At 52.5% G+C, this 25,695-nt stretch overlaps 1 protein-coding gene across 2 annotated transcripts in view; it reads left to right on the top strand.

Annotated features, from left to right (window-relative positions):
• The window catches only part of LOC133342265 (spectrin beta chain, non-erythrocytic 1-like), a 153,576-nt gene extending 147,022 nt beyond the window's left edge, over positions 1-6,554 (top strand). For both annotated transcript variants that reach the window (XM_061551313.1, XM_061551314.1), the window contains one exon: positions 1,239-6,554. In XM_061551313.1, the coding sequence (XP_061407297.1) occupies positions 1,239-1,466 (228 nt within the window). In that variant the 3' untranslated portion in view covers positions 1,467-6,554. The remainder of the gene's footprint in view (positions 1-1,238) is intronic.
• Positions 6,555-25,695: the final 19,141 nt, after the last annotated feature.

Consider the following 25,695-nt stretch of genomic DNA (forward strand, 5'->3'; position numbering starts at 1 on the left):
TATTCAGGACCACCATCTTCTTATTCACCACGTGCATCGCGGCTCTTGAAATATTGATTTTATTTGACCGAATTCGAAAAAAAAATGGCTCTTGTTATTTTGGTTGCCGAGCCCCGACTTAACCCATAGCACCTGGGTCTCTCCTGTGATGTGCAGTCAATGAGCCTTCGGCACTCCACACATGTGTAGTGTGATAATTCATGGACACTAGTAGGAGGCACTCACAGACTTGGGGGATAACTAAATACCGAGTCGGGACAGCCAACACGCTGCCAGATCCACAGCTTGAAGAGGGCGAAAATCACGACGACGACGGCAGCACGACGAGTTCCATTCCAGATCGCAGCAGCCCCGACTGTGAGTCGGAGCACGCCTTTTATCCGCCCGAACGTGGCAAGGCTCCGCCCTCGGCCCCGCACCCCGTGCCTTGCCCACAGGTGCAACTGGTAGAACGGGCTGCTACCCCTACAGTGACTCATTCAATGTCACTACACATGTTATCTGGACTAGTCCTATTGCCTTTCGATGGCAAGACTTTGCCACGCATAATGCTTAGGTATGTCATGTGACCTCCTGTAATTTGGCTTTCGGAATGCCACGCAGTGTGGTTTCGCAGCAATTCTGGGATTGGCACCACTGTGACATCAGTACGGTGTTAGTGTGCGTATGTGTGAGTGTGTGTGCACGTTTGTTCGTCTTTGCATGCATGTATGTATGTGTACAAATCTGGTCGTGTCTGTGTACAAATTTGAATGTCTCTGTGTCCGTGTGTGTGTGTGTGCACATATCCGTGTGCGTGAATGTGGGCTTGTGGGTATGTCTACATTTGTGGGGAGCGGTAGTGGTTAGCGTGCTGTGCTACGAACCCGGCGACCCAGTTTCGGTTCCCACTCATGGCCACCAACGCCAGTGACGAATATCTCAACCTATTCTGGGCCTCCCCTAGGCCAACTCAGCCCTAAATGAGTACGTGTTGCGACATGTAAACATCGCCACTGGGTAGACAAATGGAGGTGGTCGGGTGCGGTTCAGGCCACACCACGGTCTCGAGTGCGGTGTTGGCCCTACAGAATCAGAATATTTATTGATGCTGGAGGAAATCCGATGAGCTATGAAGCTCTTTTTCACAGATGTCCACCATTAGGGGCAGGTGGTCGCTAACCGCACTTGACAGTCTGTTAAAGGCCACACGGTTGGCGTGGGGGTGCGGGGTGTCTCTGCCTCTTGTGCGATTGCAGGACGAGATGAACGGCTGGATCAACAGCGTGAGCACTGCCATCGTCGGGGTGCCGGCGGAGGCGAGCGGCGGCGCCGGCGGCGGCGGTGGCGGCGGCGACGGTGCAGGCGACGTGGCACGGGCGCAGACGCTGCCTGCGACGGCCGTGAGCGGCGCCGGCGACGCCAGCCCCGGCAAGCGCGAGAAGGACAAGGAAAAGCGCTTCAGCCTGTTCGGCAAGAAGAAATGAAAATAAAACGGATTGTACAAACCCACACCCACCCACCGGCCCACCAACCCCTGACCCCCACTCATCCCCCCTCACCCCTGCCCCCATAATGACGGTGCTCTCTGTGTAACGCGCGCACTCGGGACGTTTCACGCTGCACTGCACGCCGGGCGCGCTGTAAATCACCGCAAGCCGGCAAGAGAAAAAAAAAACTTCCCAGTCGGCCGCGAAAAAAAAAAGCCAAATTATTATCGTTTTTTTTCTAAGTTTTTATTCATCAAAACACTCTGGTGGGACGCGGCTAACGGTGACTGTGTGTGGGGGAGGGCCTCGAGGGTGGCGCGCCCGTGAGATGCCTTACAGTGACGGTCGCGCATCTGGCCCTGCGGCGTTGTTTTGTTTGTGCTTCGCGCTGCTCCCCGTGTTTTGTCCACCGCCTCGAGCGCCGATGGCGACGTCCTCGCCCCCACGTGCCACCCCTCCGTCCTCCTCCGTCTTCCGTCGATGATTCCTCCGTTGAGCCCTGGCGCATTATTTTCACGCCTGCCCCTCCCCCCGTACACCTGCGCGCGTACCCACGTACGTGCGTGCGCGTGTTTAACCCTCGTGCCTACCTACGTGCCCCTTGCGGCCAAACGTGGATGGCGGTTCGAAGGCACCGCGGATGCCCCCCGCCCTGCTTTGATTGCGCCGACTCCCGCGGTTCGCCGCCGACTCCCGTGCGCGCTGGCGAGGTCGGGATTTGAGCTTGGCGGCGATCGTCCTGTGGCTCAGTCTGCCCCCTCCTGTAGGCGCTCCCCGGTGAAGTCAGCTGCACTTGGGGGAGATTCTCTCCTACGCTGTCCGTTGAGGGGAAAGGGGGCCCTCCTTCTCTCCGAAGCGGTCGCTCGGTTTGGGGAAACCTTGACCAATCCCGATCTCTTACTCACTCCCGGCCTTCCCCAGGTCCGTTACAAGCTCCTGCACGAGGTTGAGTCGGCGGCCGAGTGAAACGACAACAACGACAAAAAAGCGCGCGTGTGCGTGTGCGCATGTGCGCGTGTATGTGCGCGTTTGATGCAATTTTGTTAACTCTGAGCTTTGTCCAAATTGGGTCACAGATTGTGGCAGTTGGCACAGAGAGAGGATGCAGCGTGTTTCAGTGTGGTGCTCTGAGCAGATGGCAGTGTCGCTGTCCACACAGTTTTTGCGCTGCCGTCGATGTGTACAGGACTTTTCCCTTTTATGTTTGGGTTTTTTTCTTGTTTTTGTGCCAGAAGTGTGCGACGATGTAGATACAAAATGACTGGAAGACGATGGCAGGGGGCGGGGAAGCTCGCGGGGAGATTTGAGACGAGAGAAGGTGTAGGATGTGTACAGGAAAGTGGAATTTGTGATCTGTGTTGGGTCGATTGAATGTGGATTAAGAGAATAGCTGTGTGTCATGAAGATGCACAAGTTAGACCGGAAAGCTTTCGAAGGTGTTTTTTTTTATACAAATGTTTTTAAAAGCATATTGCCTATATTAGAGTAGGCGATAAGCCAAACTGAACAGCTCTCAATTGCGTTAGAGCATTGCTTTTCGAACTTAATGGCCGGGAGTTCGTATTCTTTTTTTGCACCATTTAATCTTTTGAAGGGCCCCGTGTATTTCCCCTTTAATTTGTTTGACTTTTATTCTCAAGACTGAACTCTCCTCTTGAGTATGATTAGTGTGTGCGTGTGCCTGAGCCCTGTGCCTCTTGATTTATACCTTTGAACTGGCAGGTTGGTGGAATTGCGACGCATGGAAATATAAATATTTTATTCTGCGTAGCCGTGAAATATCTCGAGTCTCACGAAGGGGCGGCTGGGGGCGGCAGGGCATCTAACATCGCCCTGATGTCGCCACGGTGGCGAGATGTTAACTACCTCGCCTGGTATACAGGAGGTTGTGAGTTCGATCCCGGACCCAGACGCCTGTTGTATATTTGGAGTTGGCATCGTTCTCTCCGTGGTCGCGTGGACTTTTCTCGGGTCCCTCTGGGTGTTCCCTCCACGTTTAGATCAACACGCGTTTAGAACAATTGGCTGCTATGAATGTCCACATGGTGGTAAGCCACTTCATCGAGCTATCATTCGTGATCGCCAGGTCACTTCTGAGAAAGTGCTACATAGCTCAGGTGGGTCTTCTTTCCTGATAAAATATTTGAGATTGATGACAACAACACGAGTGGGAACCACGCGATTATCTTCGCGCCCCGCTCGACACGAGGAGAAGGAACGTCCTGGGATTGTACACATACTTGCCGAGGGCTCGCACACTACAACGCTTGGCGATGGGCCAGCGGCGGCCGCTCGTTTTATCATCCCCGTTCGTGTAGAGCTTCAAGTCTTCTCTCTCCGCTTGAGTGTGGCCGCCGCCGCCGCCTTTCGGTCCGACGCTCGCAGTGCGCCATCGACTTCAGCGCTCGTCGAGAAACGGTCGCCCTCTTCGCCGCCCTCGCATTTGCTGTCGTCGTTTTCACTCGTGCCGTATCATTGCCGTTTACTGTTCACGTTAGCGTTGGGTTTTTTTTTATTTTTTAAACGGACGTCAAGTTTTATTGCTGCATGTTCCTCTGATTTGTCTTCACGGGGCAGCGTCCCGGAATGTCTGTGTCCGTGCGTCGCACGCGGACGCGCGGACGTTAACGCTCGCAGGCCGCCGACTGATATCCCACCGGACACATCGCCGACGTGTATGTACGCATGTTTGAACTTATTTCGCACCGTACGTAGCCAGCCGCGTTAATCGGAGGTGTGGAATATCCCACCACAGCCACATTGATATCACACCAGAACGATACTGATATCCCCATAGAACACCACCGATATGTCAACATAACCACGCTGTTATGCAACCACAAGATCACCGATATCCCACCAGAACCTCATCAACATCCCACCAGGACATCACACTCAGATGCAAGCCCTCGAGAGTGAAAGTGCGGCCGTGTTATTTTATTCTTCCAGTAAACTGACCACTTTAGTTTCACAGAGCGGTGATGTTATAAAGGTATATGTATTAACTTAGATAAATATATTAAATGTGAAGGAATTTATTAAACACAGTACTCAATATTTTTTTTGTTGGGATAGTGGGGTGTGGTTAGGGGGTAGACACTCTGCAGAGCTTTAGTAGAGGGGGGGAGGGCTAGGTTACTTGCTTTATGGATGGCCGAATGGTAAGAAGTTATTGCCTTGTATGCCTGCTTGCTTGCTCGCTTATCGACTCAACAAAATATATATAGAGATATAACAACAACAACAACAAACCACAACCGTTTCTTTTTTGTAATTATGTCGGTGAGAATGTTGGGGAGCGATGCCCGACCCGGCGACCCAGAGCGCAGCGCTCGCCGGCGTCATGTCTCACCAACCAGGCGGCTCCGTCCGGCTCTCTCCTTACCCACGGTGGGACGGATCGCTTTTAAAAAAAGAGAGAGAGGAGAGAGTGTGTGTGTGTAAGTGGGAGAGAGAAAAAAAAACTCACGGGGCTGCCGAATCATTTCCAAAGCTCACGAAGCGGCTCGCTGCAGGATGATGATGCCCGCTTGCCGCTGCCACGAAAACCTTCCTGACACTTGCACGCGTCTCTCTACAAAGCGGCTAGCAGCGGGGAGCGGTGGTGCAGCAGTTAGCGCGCTGCGCTACGAACCCGTGCGTACCCGAGTTTGATTCCCGCTCGCGGCCAACATCGGGGACGAAACATCTGAACCGGTCCCTTGTCTCTCCCAGGTCGACTCGGTCTCAAATGAGTACCTGGTGTAGCGGTGTGCAGTCAACGTCTGGTTGCGATGTGTAAACATCGCCACTGGGGAGACAAAGGCGGCCTGGCGTGGTGTTGGCAGCCATCCCGCTCGTGTGCCGTGCCGGCCTTAATAGGTGCTCGCTAACCGCACTTGCCCCAACAGTCTGTTAAAGGCTATACTGAGTGGGGGTGGGGGGGGATCTTTGTCTAAGGTCTGTCGAATAACTCGCAGAGCGACTGCATGCTCAACGCACACCACGGATGATGTATCGTGACACGCGCGTGAAGTGTGTTGGACAGTGGGCGAAGAGATGAGGATGTGAAATGAAACAAACATAGGAATGATAGCGGTGCTTAGGTAATGCTAACGACACACACACACACGCACTCATAACCTACTAAGCAAAAGGGTGGTAGTATATTTAAGCAAGCTGTTCCATTATGCATGGTATTGGGCTTTTAGCTATTACAAGTTTTCCCAGGTAGGACGTTTAGGCCGACAACAAATAACTTTTTTTCTCTTTGAAAAAGACGTCTCACTCTCGCTATTGTTTCATTCCCTCGTTCTCTCTCCCACTGCCCCTGCCCCCCCAACCCCCGGGTGTCTCCCGAGTGGTGCGCGCTCGGGCCACATCGGTCTGCCAGCTCATCCCAGACACGCGCGTGTCGCGTTGAGAACGCGGGGAGCTGCGCGCTTGTTAAAAGGGGGGAACGCGTGCCCTGGTGGAATCGCCATCCGAGCCGTACCGAGCATTCGAATGCGGCGAGTGATGAACACCAGCGAGAGTAAAAATGTTGACTGAAAACTTTCGTGACTCGCAGGGATTCATATTCTTGGTTCTTTCGGTAAAGTCATGTAGTTAGAAGAAAAAAGAAAATTAAAAATTATATCAGAAAAAAACCCACGGCATCGCTTGTGTTGCGATCGAAACGTCGTGGGATTTTTGCTTTTTAAATTGATGTTTTATTTTATATTTTTTTATTTTCTGTCTACGTGACTTTACCGAAAGAACCAAGAATACCAGCGAGATTCGTCACTTCCAACCCAGGCGCCCCCCCCCCCCCATTTTTTGTAATGCGAAGCACGCGGAGGCATTTCAAACATTCTCCGCATTTGTAAAACCGGGGGAGCGATGAGTGGTTGAGGTCGACATTCTCAATCTGGTCACAGGAATCGGGAGAATTTGAAAATTTAAACGCGCGTTAGTGGCGTGGGCAGCGGCGACCTCCTCCCACTCCCTTTCTCCCGTCGGGATGAGCTGACGGAATGAGCGCTGACGAAAACTGGAAGCCCTCCCTGTACGTGTATACTTACTACCCTTTGAGCCTAATAAAGCATTACCATTATGTACTTTTAATCACGGGCGTCCATGAATTTGTGTGTCTCGCGTGTCGCGGTGTAAACAAAAACATCGCCGCTGGGGGAGACAAAGGCGGTCGGGCACGGTGCTGGGCCACCCGCCCCCTCGTGTCCCGTGCTGGCCTTCGTCAGGTGCTCGCTAACAGCACTTTGTCTCCAAAGGTCTATTCCGGCTACAAGTGGGAATCTCTGCATTTGTTGCCGATGGTAGTGATTTCATTTGCCGCACAGGCCAGGTATATCACACAAAGTAATTTAACGTTAAACCACGTGGTTTTTTTACGTGGATTCTTCAATGACTTATTATGACCCAAGTTTTTTTTTGAAGGCATCATTGCTCCTTTCCTGCTGCCTTGTGCCTCGGCGGCTCCACGTGGCGCTGTCGTCGTTTTGACGTTCGCGTTGGCTTTCTGGGCCAGGCAAAGGTGGACCCGGGGTGAGTCCGCCTGCGTTCATTGGTGAGCGTCTTGATATGGGGCTGTGGTTGAGGACATAGAGCCGACTCAATCAAAAGGAGCTATCGCACGCTTTCACTGCAGCTGCCGAGTGCGCAAATGGCATCCTTCTCAACGTTCAACGCGAGCTGATGCCATCACGTGCGTATGTTGAACTTCTTTCGCCATCATCGGAGGTGCGGGGAAAGGGCAAACAAAATGAACACAAAAAGCAGCTTGAAAGAAGCGAGTTTTCAATCGAGACGATTTGAAAGTGCATAGCTCCAGTGGCTTCCCGATATCGGAAGGAACAGCGTTCCAAGACGGACGCAGACGCGCATCCACAAGCGCGCGACGCTGCGACATTTTGGCTCAAACGGCAATAGCAATGCCACACACCGCTCGAAATAATTGACCAAGCAAACTTGTCTTGCAGCTGACTAAGAGACATTGAAGCAACTGAGGTCATTTCCTGGCGAGCTGATCTGGACTTAGACGTTAAAGGATTCGCGGGGCAGTTTGGCAGTGATTGGCACGCTGCCGCTGTGAACCCGCTGGCCTGGGTTCGACTCCCGGCCAACTGCTATGTACGTGTAGAGAAGTCCCCACGGACGTACTCGGAGGCGGAGGTAAGTTATGGGCTTTCGCCAGGGTTTATTAGAGCTTAACAATAATACACAGCAGGGTACACAACTCCCAGGGGCTAGGGGTCCTACTCTGAGTCCGGGTCCCTGCCGGCTAGCTCCGGTCTCTCTCTCTCGTGTCGGATCGTGGACTCTGCCGACTCCACCGAGCGGAGAGAGAAGCACCTCTACGGCTACTACCACCGGCTTCTCCCCAGACTCCCTATTCGATCCCTCTCTCTACCCCTGGTTCCCTCTTCACCCTGCTTACTCTACCCGTTCCCACAGTGACCCCGCTTACGTCACGGGGTCCCCCTTAAGTACCCTAGGAGACGTGACGTCATCGCACTGAACGGCACACCTGACGTCACGTCCCCATTTTACTCCTCTACATATGTAAAGCAGCTTTCGCGCCGTACATAGCCAGCCGTGCTAATCGGACGTGCTAACTCGAGTCACGAGTGATATTTGAGGGGCCATACCGCTTCACCAGCCCACGATGACCATCGTGGTGAAGTATTGTAAAAACAACCCGCATAACCCACACGGCTCGCGGAGGCTTTCATCCAACATTACATCAATTGAAGGACGTTAGTTAATTGTCCTGCCAGCAACACACAATAAGAATGATACAAACTGGGCGGCTGACGGTAATGAAACATCAGCTATGCAAGTTGCCAGTTTTAAATCCCCCAATCCGTGAAGCCATGCCGCTGCAGTCTGTAGGTCGTCCAGTGGGAGGCGCTGTTGAATATTTAAACACAAAATTAACAACACGCAAGCGAAACTTGAACGTTCCACATCCCCCAACAAAGATGCCCCGTATAGCCTTGACAGATTGTTGGGGCAAGTGCTGTTAGCGAGCACTTATGAAGGCCGGCACGGCACACGAGGGGGGTGGGTGGCAAACAACCACGCCCGGCCGCCTTTGTCTCCCCAGTGGCGATGTTTACACACTGCAACCAAGTAATAATTTGAGGCTGAGTCGACCTAGGGGAGGCCCAGAGGACCGGTTAAAATAAGCGTCACTGGTGTTGGCCATGAGCGGGAATCGAACCCGCGTGGTCAGGTTCGTAGCGCAGCGCGCTAACCGCTACACTACCGCCCCCCCCACCACACACAACCGCACACACACGCGGGTATATGTGTATATATTTATAGACATCATCCGCTTCATTATTTTATTGTGTTTTGTGATGCAGGTGAAAAACGCCCACCGACCACAGCTCCCTTTTTTCCCTGGTGGCAAACATTTTTACTTTCGTAGATTTTTATTTATTCCACCGCCGACGGACGGGATGCGGGGTGGGGTGGGTGGTGGTGGTGGTGGTGGAAGAAAAAAATTTCCACGCAGGTTTCCAAAACATAAAAACCCATGAAAGAGCAAACAGGAGCTTTGTCTGATATTGAAATGAAGGCGCTTGAAACGCCCATGCAAATTGGCTGGCACGTTCTGACTTTGACGCGCTGTCCGCGGTAGGTGGTGGTGCGATTGGTGGTTTGATTCCTGGCACAGGTGGCCAAAATAATGAACCCGAAACATGGTTCTCTTAAGTCTCGAACATTGCTTGCCTCTATATCTACCGGCAGGAAAAGTAAAGGCGCCGCGGTGGCGAGATGTTAACTGCATCGCCTGGTGTACAGGAGGTCGTGGGTTCAATCCCGACCCAGATGCCTGTTGTATATTTGGAGTTTGGCGTATCTCTCTCTCTCGGTGGGCGCGTGGATTTTTCTCCGGGTCCTCCGGTGTTTCTCTCCACATTTAGAAACATGCGTTTAGAGCAGTTGACTGCTATAAATGTCCACATGACAAGCCACATCGTTGAGCTATCGATTGTGGCCAGGTCGCTTCTGAAAAAAGACCTTTACAGCTCAATGGGCCTTACCTCGTAAAATAAAAAATAGTTTTAGTAGTTATAAATGGTGGGTGTTTATATTTCCGCAAGTATATTACCAAAGGACTGAGATGAACCGAGACAATCATCGTTTGCAGCCTTCTGCGGCAGTCGAATTTGGCCGGTAACACGACGGTTTCACGCCACAACACCCACCCAATGCATGCCGGCACTATTCAGAACGACGGTTTCCCACACAGTTTTCCCTTCCTACGATGTTTCCACACAGCAGTGTGCGCGCGATGCTGCAGTACGGAAGAGGCTTCATACCGGGCACCGTCGACATTTACAACGTTGGCCACTGAATGGACGAAGGGCCTCATCCATCCAATGCTGTGTTGGTTATGGGGGTGGGGAGGAGCAGTGGTGTTTGACCATATTTCACCACGCCAGTCGAGTGTGGGTTGGTGAAGGGGGGTCCAGGACCGGTTCACACGTATCACTCTCGTGGAATCACGTGTGGGTACCCTCCCGTTACATCTCGCTAGCGTGCGTTAAAGTGGTTCTGACAGGATCTGAGCAGTTGTGGGGGACCTGGCAATTTACTCGACATTAGTGGCGTAAACGAAGCCATAGATTCGATACACACACACACATCGAACTGTACGTGTGTGACTCTATCGTGTCCGTTTCATATACGCTGTATGTAATTAGTTCACGTAACGCTACTAAATTGAATAAGCACGAGCGAAACTGTTTTAGTTTACTAGGTAAGGCCCACTGAGCGTTGTAGCTCTTTTTCAGATGCGACCTCGCCACAAATGATAGCTCAACGAAGTGGCTTATCGTGTGGAAGTGTATAGCACTTTGATTCTTAATGTGGAGAGAAAAACCGGAAGACCTGGATAAAAATCCACACAACCACGGGTAGAACACAAACTCCAAATATACATAGCGTCAGGGTCGGGATTGGGTTTGGATTTGGATTTGAACCCACGACCTCCTGCATACCTGGCAAGTGAGTTAACAACTCGCCACCACGGCACCCATCTCGAGGGCTCTGTACACAAACAGTGACCATCTCTATTTGGTAGAGAGAGGTGATCCAATTATGGGACGGAGAATAAATATGTATAGCTTATGCTTGTGGTTCTAAGCATGGGGTGCAAGATGCCCTTTCTAGGAGGTGCGGGACATGGACAGATTTGTTTAGGTACAAATTAAGCACGGACACGTAAGTACAACAACTTTGTTTAATCAAACCCTCTATGCATTTATTAACATTTTACTCTTTTTTTACGGTGCAAAGGCTGCAGTCAAGGTTAAGAACCACCACCCTAGGCCCAATGGTCACTGGAGGCGTAATGCACCATAGAATACAATATCACCCCTCCCCAACTTGAACCACGACCCAGACAGGCCCATCCAATATCATCTCTCGTCAACTTGAACCACGACCCAGACAGGCCCACCCAATATCACCCCTCCTCAACTTGAACCACGTCCCAGCGAGACCCACCCAATATCACCCCTCCTCAACTTGAACCACGTCCCAGCCAGGCCCACCCAATATCACCCCTCCTCAACTTGAACCACGTCCCAACCAGGCCCACCCAATATCACCCCTCCTCAACTTGAACCACGTCCCAGCCAGGCCCACCCAATATCATCCCTCCTCAACTTGAACCACTACCCAGCGAGGCCCACCCAATATCACCCCTCCCCAACTTGAACCACTACCCAGACAGGCCACCCAATATCATCCCTCCTCAACTTGAACACTACCCAGCGAGGCCCACCCAATATCACCCCTCCCCAACTTGAACCACTACCCAGACAGGCCACCCAATATCATCCCTCTTCAACTTGAACCACGACCCAGCGAGGCCCACCCAATCCCCACGCTTCTCAAATCGCATCGGTCGTCTCGTCAAGGGCTCAGTGATGGTCGACCGTCTTAAGATTCGCTTGGTCACTTCTGACGGAACGCTGCGTGCTCCGTCAAGATAGCACGGGGACCTCGGCAGTGTCGAAAGAGCCCTCGGAGCCCCATGGACGCTGTGGTGCCACACGCTGAGAACACAGCGATGTGTGCATTACCACCGAAGCAGTGCCGGATTATCTTTGTAGCAAAAGTAGCTGCATATGTAGCTACTACATATGTAGCTACTACATATGTAGTGTAGCTACTACATATGCAGTAGCTACGAGCCCCGCACTTTCAAGGGCCCCGCGCTAAATGCTTTCAAGCTATCAATTCCGGTTCAGTGATTCTGCACTTGCTCTATTACAATAGTACTATACTGCCTTCAACTTTTATGAACGACTGGGTGTTTAAGGTTAGCGATTTATCGTATTATCTGGCTGTATAGCAAATGACAAATATTTACTTTATTATTCAAGTCATCCAGCAGTGGATTGACAATAAGTACAACGCAAGTTCAATGTTGTTTCACTAAGATAGCCAACAACTGTTGCGTGTGTGTAGTGGGTTGCGGTAGTGTAGCAGTTACAAACCCGCTCACTTCCCGCTCACTGCCAACACCAGTGACGGTTATCTGAACCGGTTTTGGGCCTCCCCTAGGTCGACTCAGCCTCAAATGAGTACCTGGTGCAGTGTGTAAATATCATCACTGGTGAGACAAAGACGGCCGGGCGTGGCGTTGGCCACCCACTCCCTCGTGTTCCGTGCCTGCCTTCATAGGTGCTCACTAACAGCACTTGACCCAATACTATATTAAGGCTGTACGGGGGATCTTTGTCTTTGGTAGGGTCAAATAAGATTTAGGGTTTTTTTTCCCCTTTCAGCGTGTGAGCACGTGACGGAGCTTTTTTGTTCCCCACGCAATTTTGTTTTGTGTCGCCGGCCCACAATTGTGGCGGAGAGCATTAGATCATTCGATAAACACCACCGAGTACAACATGATACATATTTATTGGGTCATTTGAAACTAAAAGCTAAGCTTTTTTATTTTAACAGGTAAGGCCCATTTAGCTATATGGCTCAGAAGCGACCTGGTCAGCACAAATAGCTCAGGCGACTTACCATGTGGAAATGTATTGAAGTCAAATACTGTTTTTGAGTACCGCTGTTTCTGAGCCAATCAAACGAGGAAGTAGCCAGTGGTCAGGTATCTGGCATATTCCAGATGAAATACGCTGGTGCACCCAGTACCTGTTTTATCGATCCTGGTTTATTGCGGTGATGGGGGCTTAGTTTTGACCCTGCACCAGGATTTAAACTCTTGGTCATGACACGGAGAATCTGCTGCTGCTGCATCAACGCAGCCTGTATCACAGCCATAATGATAATAATGTCGTGCCAATAACAGTAATTTCTAATTGGACTAAACATAAAAGTGTATAGACTCACATGGAGGTACGTTTTCTTACGTTGAACTAATTGTGAGCTTTGTTGACACAAAAGTCACTGGCAAGGGACATGTGGATTACAGAGTAAAATATGAGCATTAGGAGAGTGTCAATCTTCATTGGTGGGACTAAACCAGTGGTGGGAATTCCACATTCCTTTGGCAGGAGCGAATCTATCTATAGGACAGCAACTGTTGGCTAAGATTTTGGGATCAGATCCAGGTTCTAGCTGCCCGTGGTTATACCCGGTTCTCAGGTGTAGAAAGGTGCACAAAAAAACACCCATCACGTTAATAAACGTTGCTAAATTCCAGGTCTGAGAATGAAATAATGTCAGTGTCACCCTCATGTGACAATCTCACAGCAAAGTGTATGGGGAAGTGTGGCCCCTTACTGCGCAAAGGATAAAAAGAGTGAGTTGAACAATGTCCACATGTCTGTGCAAACTCTCTTATGTTGCAGTGCTCTCTCATAAATGGTTCTCAAGCTGGAATACATTTGGAAAGAAAAAACCCTCGAACAAAAAATGAACGCGATACCTTCAATTATGTGGTTATATTTCCGTGGGTTACTGAATAACAACAACAATAACAGAATAAATGCTGTAAGGCGTCAGTGAGTCTGCCCAGGAGGAACACGCTGTGGTTAAAATCAGCTTTGTTGATTTACAAGGGTTGCTAATGGAGAGGCAAATGAGAGATGTATTATTATTATTATATACCAGTAAACGAATGGCGGTGGCTGGAGGATCCTACAATAATTCCCACTGGGGACTTCTAAGCACCCAGAAAGCCATGCGCCTTGATGTTAATTGTAAACCCTTCGGCTTATTACCGACCTCCTGTAACCTCCGTTTATGAATGCAGCACCGCCATCATTTACTTGAAGGCGCAGGAATTTATGTAAAGCCGGCTGTTTTGGTTAACAGAAAACATTTGTGCATATATTTTTTTGTTGGCAGACAATGAGCCTGTTTTTTTGTTATCTCAATGAATGCTAACTTGTTAGATATTTGGTGAAAATGAACAACATGGAATCGAAATTCCAAAGCAATTAATTTCGCCCATTTATTAAAGAAATGTGGTTTCATCTTATGACTTGTGTATGGCCAACGTTGCTAATAGTTTGACAATGTTCTTACATTTACGAGAATTACTCCATTTACAGGGTGGCCCAAACGTGATTTTTTTTCTCCAAGAGACACGCATTATTATACACATTTTATGTTTTATTCACATTTAAGGACAGCACCCCCTATCATTATCGTAATCCATTTCCCCATATTCACTTTTAACAAAAAAACTACGGTGAAAAAATATAAAAAATATCAACAAAACAATAGAAATGTTACAAACAAATTACTTTATAGTTTTGTCGCTTGGGTATTTATTTGAGTCTTTATTGGAATTATTGTGCACGCGTGTTCTACATTGTTTAACTGGTGTTCTTATGGTGTCTGCACGGAATTGCGTCGAGGGTGTTTCGCCTGTGGTAAAGCAGTGTGATTGATATGAAGCTCATGGAATAATTAACTCAGTGTAGTCCTAATTTGTCTGATCGTTTGTGATCAATTGCGTGTGATCAGAAATAACTTTTGATGAAAGTGTTGCTGCAGCCAGACTAAAAGCACCCACTCCAGATAAATGCCTTTGCCCATAAATGATGTCTAGTTTTGTAATATAGTTGTTTACGTAATTGTTGTTGAAATATCAGGTCATTATTGGTGCTGATGTTGTTGATTGAATGTAGGCCAGCAAAGCGTCACTGGGAAATTAACAGCAATAAATCCATACCGTTGCAGTATACCATCGGTGGTTTAAGTACCGTATATACGTCCGTGTGTTGAACTTCTTTCGCGCCGTACGTAGCCAACCGTGGGAATCGGAGGTGCTGATTCGTATAGGGAGCAAGTGCCGGTATAACATACGTGCCGGCAAGGATACGGAAGGAATTATAAACTGACGAAATATAAAAATAAAAACATTAACGTGAAAAGCAGATTGTGGTACCACGGTTGATAAATGCTAAGGCCACGATAACACTTAAGAGCCCCCCCCCCTTTTATCTTTTAAAAACTGTTGGGACAAGTGCTGGCAGTGAGTGTTAAGGCTGTAACGTCGCATAAGAGCGGGTGGTATGGTCGGTACCATGCCCGGCCGTCTTTGTTTCCACACAGTCCTCGATGCTCAATTAAGGCTGAGTCAACCTAGGCGAGCAACGACCTAGGTCGCTCCATACCTCGCTTGCCGCTGTCTTTAGCCGTGGAATTGAACCCAGGTTGCCGCATTCGTAAGTGAACCACCAATGAATCACCACTCCCCATTCTAAAGGCAAAGGATCCGCCGTGTATCCTTGCGCGGAATGTTGGGGCAAGTGCTCTCAGCGAGGTGCCCATGCCAAGGAAGACACACACAGAACCGCACGTGTACATACGTGTGTGTCCTGGGCCTCCCCTAGGTCTACTGAGCCTTGAATATGTACTGCAACTGGTGCTGTGTGTAAACATCGGCACGGTGAAGGTGCTAGCTACCCTCACCTCCTCCATGTGCCTTCGTAGGTGCTGGCTGACAGCACATGCCTCAACGGCCTCTTAAAGGCTATACGGGGGAGATAATCCTTTGCCTTTAGTGTTCGTGAGCAATGCATTTTGTTAAAATCGCAGCCCGTGGTGCGTGTTAATTTGCAATTTCCCAACTCCTTAAAGGGATTGCTATTCATGTAGGAAATACCCAAATTCATATGTTAATGCGGCTTGCCCCATTGTACTAACGATGTGGCTTGTTTATCCGCTGCTGAGCTCCACAGGGACCCCCCCCCGCATCAATACGGCTTCGTATATTAAAACGCGACTGCGACTGGATTCGTGAGGGCCATGGGACGACTATTAAGAAAATAAAAGGTGACCCCCTGTACCCTGCGGTGTGTGCGGTTGAGTATGGGTTGTTTATCCACGTGTTCGGTGCAGTCTGTGGGCTTGTCTGTGCACTTGCCCCAACAGTATGTTAAGGCTATACTGGGGGGGGGGTCTTTGTTTTTGTTGTGGGGGGCGGTGGCGTAGCGGTTAGCGCACTCCGTTCGCGGCCAACACCAGTGGCAAATATTTGAATGGGTCCTGGGCTTCCCCTAGGTCGACTCAGCCACGTATGGGTACATTGAACGGTGTGAAAAATCATCTCCACAGGGGAGACAAACTGGGTCGGAAGTGATGCTGGCCACCCACCCCCTTGTGTGCCATGCCGAGCCTCATCGGGCGATACCAAATACACTGACAATTTCTCGGAGGTGGCAAGCCCCATTTTCGCAAAGCATGTGAATGTCACTATTGGAACCTCATTTGCCAGTAAAAATATGATAATTGGTTTTTACCCTTCTATCTGGCAACAAAACTGACACCTTTTTACAAGGAGTCATGTTTGCATAGACCACAATACCTGCAGTCATAATGCAAAAAAAAAACATAACTCTGATAATGTGCAACTGTCCTTGAAGTTGATTGGTCCACACCCGAGACAGCTTTCCTTAGAGCCTAGTCTCACATGGTGTTGGACCAGATGACGCCAAAAAGGCGCACAACTCAAAGACAATGCACCATCAGAGTATGAGAGCTCGGGGTAAGCATTACACCATTGGAACCTCATTTGCCAGTAAAAATATGATAATTGGTTTTTTAACCCTTCTATCTGGCAACAAAACTGACACATTTTTACAATGCACATTATCAAAGTTATGTTTTTTGTTTGCATTATGACTGCAGGTATTGTGGTCTATGCAAACATGACTCCTTGTAAAAAGATGTCAGTTTTGTTGCCAGATAGAAGGGTAAAAACCAATTATCATGCGAATGTCGTTCACCTGAGTGTGTTCTGTAATCCATGCATAGATAACAAAACAAAAAACCTGCCCAATTGGAACGATTGTGTTGTTGATCTTCAGACAATGTCAGAAGAGGCAAGACATCAGTACCGAGGTGATTGTGGTGGAAATTCCACAGTGCTATACCAGGAACACCCGTTGAATTCCCAGCAACCAAGCAGTGCGATCTCACAAAACGGTGCTTAGTTTATTGGCCACAGGAGAATGATCATGCCGAGTAACATGATGATGATGATGATAGTCCGTTATCTTCGAATGTTGACCTTAGGCCAAGAATTGACCTTTGCAATCTCACTGTGCTTGGATGAATCTTAAGGAACAACGCCAAACTAAATTCAAACCAATTTTGATCATCCAACATTTCGATGAAAAACACGTTTCCTAATTTGGGGTTTTATATATTTTTGGAAACGGCGACTCTCAAATGCAACGCGCCAGTGTTCGCCTGACTCTGACGTGGATGATTAGTTTCCACCGCTTGCTATTTCGGTGCGATTAGGCGTTCGGTGGAGTCCCTTATTTAATTATCAACAAACACAATCAAACAAACAAAAACCAGGGCCATGTAGTCACAAGTCTATTTTCTGACACCGCTTCTGTGGGCTTTGCGGTATTCGTGTTGGTTGTTTTTTTTAAATTAAGAAACGGTGGAATTTCAAAAGATCACGATAACCGAGTGCGTTACGCGACCACAGGTCTCCCGACCAGCCAATGAGTAACCGTGCGAATGCAGTAACCCCTCGGTGGTGTGCTCTGGCGATCATTTACAGGAACAACAGCCACGACACCTGGTCGCGTTTCCTCGCCGGAGGAGGCACGAGGCGACCGCGTGGCTCTCCGTGCCGTCGCCACCACCACCACCACCCCACCACCACCACCCCACCACCACCACCACCACACCACCACCACCACACCACCACCACCACCACACCACCCACCACCACCACCCCACCACCACCACCACCACCACCCCCCACCACCACCACCACACCCACCACCCCCCCCACCACCACCACCACACCACCACCACCCCCCCACCACCACCACCACACCACCACCACCACCCCACCACCACCACCACCACCCCACCACCACCACCCCACCACCCCACCACCACCACCCCACCACCACCACCCCACCACCACCACCACCACCACAGCACCACCACCACCACACCACCACCACACCACCACCACACCACCACCACACCACCACCACCCACCACCACCACCACCACCACCACCACCACCCCACCCCCCATCGCTTGGGTCATCCTCGCAGCTCTGAATGTCTCTTCGCGTTGCCCGCGCTCCTTCCTCGAAGGCAGTGCCCCTTCCCCCTCCCCCCTCCCCCCCTCACCCCTCCCCCTCACCCCTCCCCCAGCGTGTTGGGCCCGTTGGAGTAGAGTGGATGGGGTGGCTGGGGGTGGAGTGGATGGGGGTGGATGGGGGTGGAGTGGATGGGAGTGGAGTGGATGGGGGTGCTGGGAGTAGAGTGGATGGGAGTGGATGGGGTGGCTGGGGGTGGCTGGGAGTGGAGTGGATGGGGTGGATGGGGGTGGAGTGGGGTGGCTGGGAGTGGAGTGGATGGGGGTGGATGGGGGTGGATTGGGGTGGATGGGGGTGGAGTGGATGGGAGTGGAGTGGATGGGGGTGGCTGGGAGTAGAGTGGATGGGAGTGGATGGGGTGGCTGGGGGTGGCTGGGAGTGGAGTGGATGGGGGTGGGAGTGGGGTGGCTGGGAGTGGAGTGGATGGGGGTGGATGGGGGTGGATGGGGGTGGAGTGGATGGGAGTGGAGTGGATGGGGGTGGCTGGGAGTAGAGTGGATGGGAGTGGATGGGGGTGGCTGGGGGTGGCTGGGAGTGGAGTGGATGGGGGTGGATGGGGTGGGAGTGGGGTGGCTGGGAGTTGAGGGATGGGGGTGGATGGGGGTGGATGGGGGTGGAGTGGATGGGAGTGGAGTGGATGGGGGTGGCTGGGAGTAGAGTGGATGGGAGTGGATGGGGGTGGCTGGGGGGAGTGGAGTGGGGGGGTGGATGGGGGGGTGGAGTGGGGTGGCTGGGAGTGGAGTGGATGGGGGTGGATGGGGGTGGATGGGGGTGGATGGGGGTGGAGTGGATGGGAGTGGAGTGGATGGGGGTGGCTGGGAGTAGAGTGGATGGGAGTGGATGGGGGTGGCTGGGGGTGGCTGGGAGTGGAGTGGATGGGGGTGGATGGGGGTGGAGTGGGGTGGGGGAGTGGAGTGGATGGGGTGGATGGGGGTGGGGGTGGAGGGAGTGGATGGGAGTGGAGTGGATGGGGTGGCTGGGAGTAGAGTGGATGGGAGTGGATGGGGGTGGCTGGGGGTGGCTGGGAGTGGAGTGGATGGGGGTGGATGGGGGTGGAGTGGGGTGGCTGGGAGTGGAGTGGATGGGGGTGGATGGGGGTGGATGGGGTGGAGTGGATGGGAGTGGAGTGGATGGGGGTGGCTGGGAGTAGAGGTGGATGGGAGTGGATGGGGGTGGCTGGGGGTGGCTGGGAGTGGAGTGGATGGGGGTGGATGGGGGTGGAGTGGGGGTGGCTGGGAGTGGAGTGGATGGGGGTGGATGGGGGTGGATTGGGGGTGGAGTGGATGGGAGTCGAGTGGATGGGGGTGGCTGGGAGTAGAGTGGATGGAGTGGATGGGGGTGGCTGGGGTGGCTGGGAGTGGAGTGGATGGGGGTGGATTGGGGTGGATGGGGTGGATGGGGGTGGCTGGGGGTGGCTGGGAGTGGAGTGGATGGGGGTGGATGGGGGTGGAGTGGATGGGGGTGGATGGGGGGTGGATGGGGGTGGATGGGGGTGGCTGGGAGTGGAGTGGGTGGGGTGGTTGGGGGTGGAGTGGGGTGGATGGGGGTGGAGTTGATGGGAGTGGATGGGGGGTGGATGGGGGTGGGATGGGGTTGGAGTGGATGGGAGTGGGATGGGGGGGGAGGGGAGTGGACTGCGGGGTGGATGTGAGTGGAGTGGATGGATGGTAGTGGATGGGAGTGTGAGGGGGGTAGGATGGGGTTGGAGGGGAGTGGGAATGGGGGTGGATGGAGTGGATGGGGGTGGTGGATGTGGGGGGATGGGGGGGATAGGGAGTGGATGGGTGGATGGGCGTGGATGTGGGGGGAGTGGATGGGGGTGTGGTGAAATGGGGTGGAATGGGGTGGCTGGGAGTGGATGTGTGTGGGGTTGGGAATGGGGGGTGGATGGTAAGTGAGATGGGGGTGGATGGGGGTGGATGGGGTGGATGGGGGTGGCTGGGAGTGGCAGTGGTGGGGTGGATGGGGGTGGAGTGGGGTGGATGGGGGTGGAGTTGATGGGAGTGGATGGGGGTGGATGGGGGTGGATGGGGGGAGTGGATGGGAGTGGATGGGGGTGGATGGGAGTGGATGGGAGTGGATGGGGGTGGAGTGGATGGCAGTGGATGGCAGTGGATAGGGGTGGATGGGGTGGATGGGGGTGGAGTGGATGGGGTGGATGGGGGTGGTGGGGGTGGATGGGGTGGAGTGGATGGGGGTGGATGGGGGTGGATGGGGGTGGATCGGAGTGGAGTGGATGGGGGTGGATGGGGTGGATGGGGGTGGATGGGGGTGGAGTGGATGGGGGTGGATGGGGGTGGATAGGGGTGGATGGTGGTGGCTGCAGTGGAGTGGATGGGGGCGGGGGGGTGGATGGGGGTGGATGGGAGTGGAGTGGATGGGGGTGGATGGGGGTGGATGGGGGTGGATGGAGTGGAGTGGATGGGGGTGGATGGGGGGGATGGGGGTGGATGGGGGTGGCTGGGAGGGTGGATGGGGGTGGATGGGGGTGGATGGGAGTGGAGTGGATGGGTGGATGGGGGTGGAGGGGGGGGGAGTGGATGGGGGTGGATGGGGGTGGATGGGGGTGGATGGGGGTGGCTGGGAGTGGAGTGGATGGGGGTGGCTGGGAGTGGAGTGGATGGGGGTGGATGGGGGGGATGGGGTTGGCTGGTAGTGGAGTGGATGGGGGTGGATGGGGGTGGATGGGGGTGGATGGGAGTGGAGTGGATGGGGTGGATGGGGGTGGATGGGAGTGGAGTGGGGGGGTGGATGGGGGTGGATGGGGGTGGCTGGTAGTGGAGTGGATGGGGGTGGATGGGAGTGGAGTGGATGGGGGTGGATGGGGGTGGCTGGCAGTGGAGTGGATGGGGGTGGATGGGGGTGGTGGGCAGTGGAGTGGATGGGGGTGGATGGGGGTGGGATGGGGGTGGCTGGTAGTGGAGTGGATGGGGGTGGATGGGGGGGATGGGGGTGGATGGGGGTGGATGGGAGTGGAGGATGGGGGTGGATGGGGGTGGATGGGAGTGGAGTGGATGGGGGTGGATGGGGGTGGATGGGGGTGGCTGGTAGTGGAGTGGATGGGGGTGGATGGGAGTGGAGTGGATGGGGGTGGATGGGGGTGGCTGGCAGTGGAGTGGATGGGGTGGATGGGGTGGCTGGCAGTGGAGTGGATGGGGGTGGATGGGGGTGGCTGGGGGTGGCTGGGAGTGGAGTGGATGGGGGTGGATGGGGGTGGAGTGGAGGGGGTGGATGGGGGTGGATGGGGGTGGCTGGGAGTGGAGTGGGTGGGGGTGGATGGGGTGGATGGGGGTGGATGGGGGTGGAGGGGGTTGGGTGGGGTGGAGTGGATGGGGTGGAGTGGGGGGGGTGATGGGGGTGGATGGGAGTGGATGGGGTGGATGGGGAGTGGAGTGGATGGGGGTGGATGGGGTGGATGGGGGTGGATGGGAGTGGATGGGGGTGGAGTGGATGGGAGTGGAGGGGGTGGATGGGGGTGGATGGGGTGGATGGGGTGGATGGAGTGGATGGGTGGAGGGGATGGTGGATGGGGGTGGATGGGAGGGATGGGGGGTGGAGGGGGTGGATGGGGTGGATGGATGGGGGTGGATGGGGGTGGATGGGGGTGGATGGGGGTGGATGGGAGTGGAGTGGGTGGGGGGGATGGGGGTGGATGGGGGTGGAGGGGGTGGATGGAGTGGATGGGGGTGGATGGGGGTGGATGGGGTGGATGGGGGTGGGGGGAGTGGATGGGTGGGGGTGGGGGGGTGGATGGGGTGGATGGGGGGGAGTGATGGGGTGGATGGGGGTGGATGGGGGTGGTGGGTGGATGGGGGGTGGATGGGGGTGGATGGGGTGGATGGGGGTGGATGGGGGTGGAGGGGTGGAGGATGGGGGTGGATGGGGGTGGATGGGGGGGAGTGGATGGGGGTGGATGGGGGTGGATGGGGTGGAGGGGGTGATGGGAGTGGATGGGGGTGGATGGGGGTGGATGGGGGTGGAGTGGATGGGAGTGGATGGGGGTGGATGGGGTGGATGGGGGTGGATGGGTGGGTGGATGGGAGTGGATGGGGATGGGGTGGAGGGGGGGGTGGATGGGGGTGGATGGGGGTGGAGTGGATGGGGGTGGATGGGGTGGATGGGGGTGGAGGTGGTGGTGGCATGGAGTGGAGGGTGGATGGGGGGGTGGGGGGGGTGATGGTGGGGGATGGGGGTGGATGGGGGGGGTGGATGGGGGTGGGGGGGGGGGGGGGGTGGCTGGTGGGGGGGTGGTGTGGAGTGGATGGATGGGGTGGGGTGGATGGGGGTGGATGGGGGTGGATGGAGTGGAGGGGTGGGGGTGGATGGGTGGAGGGGGTGGATGGGGGTGGCTGGCAGTGGAGTGGATGGGGGTGGATGGGAGTGGAGTGGATGGGGGTGGATGGGGGTGGCTGGCAGTGGAGTGGATGGGGGTGGATGGCAGTGGAGGGATGGGGGTGGATGGGGGTGGCTGGCAGTGGAGTGGATGGGGGTGGATGGGGGTGGATGGGTGGCTTCTTTCTGAGCCCTCTAATATTACACATTCATTCATTATATGCACCCGCGATTAGTAATGAGGGACAACGTGACCTCCTGCCCCTCAACACTTAGAAGTCAAACCCCGCTTGTGTGGCTACATTGCCCCCCTCCCGTCCAAGTAGAATTTTGTTTCGCCTGAACTTAAAACACGGTTCTGAGACGTAAACGTAAAATGAACATCAGTATTTTAACACAATTGTCAATTTTTTGTGAGGTATATACTAACTTGGCTATTAACTGCAAGCGAATTATACAACAATAATGTAATTCAACGGGACGCCGCTCTGCGCGTCTCGCTGTTTGCTCTTAGCAACCACGTGGTCTACGATCACTGGGTTTTGAAAGGTATTTTACATCTTTATGGGTTATCGCATTGAGATTACAATTTCTAACGTTGTTATCTTTAATCGGCAGATTCATACAACATGATTATTCACCAATGGCTCTCATGCGTGATACAGTTTTACACGTCAATCACCTCACGTGACCCCATTGGGACATTGCCACTTACTCCCAGGGGTCCGCGCACCCGGGTTGAGAATGACTGTGTAGTGTATAGTGTAGTGTAGTGTAGTGTATAGCGTAGTATAGCGTAGTGTATGTGTAGTGTATAGTGTATAGAGTAGTTTATGGGTTGAATATTCGGTTCATACATTTTCATGCACGTGCACGTGTTTATGTACACAAAGATCCCCCGTATAGCCTTAACCAGACTGTAGGGGCAAGTGCTGTTAGCGAGCAACTTATGAAGGCCAGAACGGTACACGAGGGGTTGGTGGCCAGCACCACGCCCGACCGCCTTTGTCTCCCGTAGAGGCGATGTTTACACATCACAACCAGGTAATTATTTCAAGCTGAGTCGACCTAGGGGAGGCCCAGGACCGGTTCAGATAATCGTCACAGGGTGTTGTTCCGTGAGCGGGAATCGAACCCGGGTCGCCAGGTTCGTAGCGCAGCGTGCTAACCGCTACACCACCGCTCCCCACACCCACGCATACGTGTTGTACGCGTGCATGGCCTGCATACACATGTACACGTGTGCATGGTACAATCCACTGCTGGAATGAGCGCATCTCCCCATGCCACCATGTCTGTCGTAAGAGATGTTTTTCGTCGCTGCAGGGATTGTGAAGACGGAGAGCGTGGATGTGGGAGCGTATAACTACAGTACAACGATCAATTATTTTCCACTCCCCTCCGTTGCACGGTATGCGCGCGGCGACTACGAACCCGGCGGACACCCGAGTTCGATTCCCGCTCACAGGGCAACAACATTGGCGATATCTGAATCGTTCCTGGGCTTCCCTAGGTCGACTCAGCCTCAAATGAGTACCGGGTGCGGTGTGTAGTAAACATCGCCACTGGGAGACAAAGGCGGCCCGAGCATGGTGATGGCCACCCACCCCCTTATTGGCGCTCGCTAACGGCCACTTGCCCCAACAGTCTGTTAAGGCTACACGGGTGATCTTTGTCTGTTGTTGCCCACCTGTTGTGCATGGTGGTCACCGATCTAAGCGTCATCCGGGCTCAACTCTGGGTAACTTCCGAGATCTGATGAGATCGGCCACATTCTGGGTGAGGATTCTGAGTAATGAATTAATAATTGATCAGTGATTATGAAATAAACGGAAAGCCGTCTGTGAAAAATAAAATGTTATTCAATCAGGCCTTCTTGACTCCAGCAGCATTTGTTTAAGGAGACAAACTTCGGTTGCAACTTTTTTGAAACTCATCATCTCATGGGGTGGAGTGCTGTTTTGTGAATCATTTTCATATTGTTTTCGATTTACGTGCTATGAAAGTAGGGCAATTGCTCAAAACGTCGCATCTTATAAACATTTCCTTTTAAGGCCGCAGCGTTATTAATGAATGTGAGTATATATTACAGGACGGGTCTCTTAGAATTTCTCTTACTTGATACAGCAATCGTGCTGTGACGGTTCCACCTGAAGACGGAAGCTTGTGTTGCCTCCGAAACGTCGTGATTTTTATTTTACTTTTATTATTTTTTATTTTACCTACGTGACTTTACCGAAAAAACCTAAGAGTATAGTTTATATTTTATTTTGCATCGTCATTTCATCAGCAGGGTGCCGACGAGGACTGCTGATGAGCAGACTCGGAATTCCTGAAACTACAACAACATTGGTGCAGAGGACCATAGATTGATGGACTAAAATATTCATTCACTTTGGTGTGGAGGGTCATACTCTTGGATGCTTATTATTCGTTTGAATACGCCCAATAAGTAACCGGCAGTCACGTTGCAAGTTCGCTAATGTGGCCTCAAAGCACTCTGTACAACGACATAAGTATAACCCGTAAAACAAAGTTTTTCACTCTAATCCTTTATATGCGTGGCGGCTAGAGTCCTCTCGTCCTCTGGCTTGAGATGGCTGCCACCTCTGGGTCAGATGATTGTCTGCAGTATAACCAATTGGTAATTAAATATTTAATTTGTTTTCCCTAAACAGTGTAACATTTTGGAAAAAATTTTCACGAACATTAATTGTCTCGCACAACGAGTCTGTGTGCAAAATGTCAGCTCGATTGGATCACGGGAAGTGGGTTAAAAAAACGAGCGAAAGATTTGCACGGTCCTAAGCAAGCAAGCGAACTTAATATAAAGGATTTTAAAATATATTCGCCTGTGGAGGACGCGGGGATCGATCCCGCGACCTTTGGCATGGGAAGCGAGGGCGCTACCAACTGCGCTACTCCCGCCACGGCCTGTGGAGGGGTTACGCTCTGGGCTCTTACACCTCTGACGTTCAGCCAAAGCCATGAATGCGTTCTATTTGATATATGTAAAATAAAAATGTTTTGCCTAAAAAGTGTAACATTTTGGGAATTTTTTTCATGAACAATAATGTCTGGCACAACGAGTCTGTGTGGAAAATGTCAGCTCAATTGGATCACGGGAAGTGGGTTAAAAAACGACCGAAAGATTTGCACGGTCGTAAGCAAGCAAGCAAGCACGCAAGCAGCGAACTTAATATAAAGGATTTAAACAATTAACCCGTAATAAGTATAACCAGTAAAACAAAGTTTTTCACTATAAATCCTTTATATGCGTGGCGGCTAGAGTCCTTTCGTCCTCTGGCTTGAGATGGCTGCCACCTATGGGTCAGATGATTG

This window comes from Lethenteron reissneri, chromosome 14, assembly GCF_015708825.2.
Source record: "Lethenteron reissneri isolate LAM-NWPU_2019-01 chromosome 14, ASM1570882v1, whole genome shotgun sequence".
Lineage (NCBI taxonomy): Eukaryota > Metazoa > Chordata > Hyperoartia > Petromyzontiformes > Petromyzontidae > Lethenteron > Lethenteron reissneri.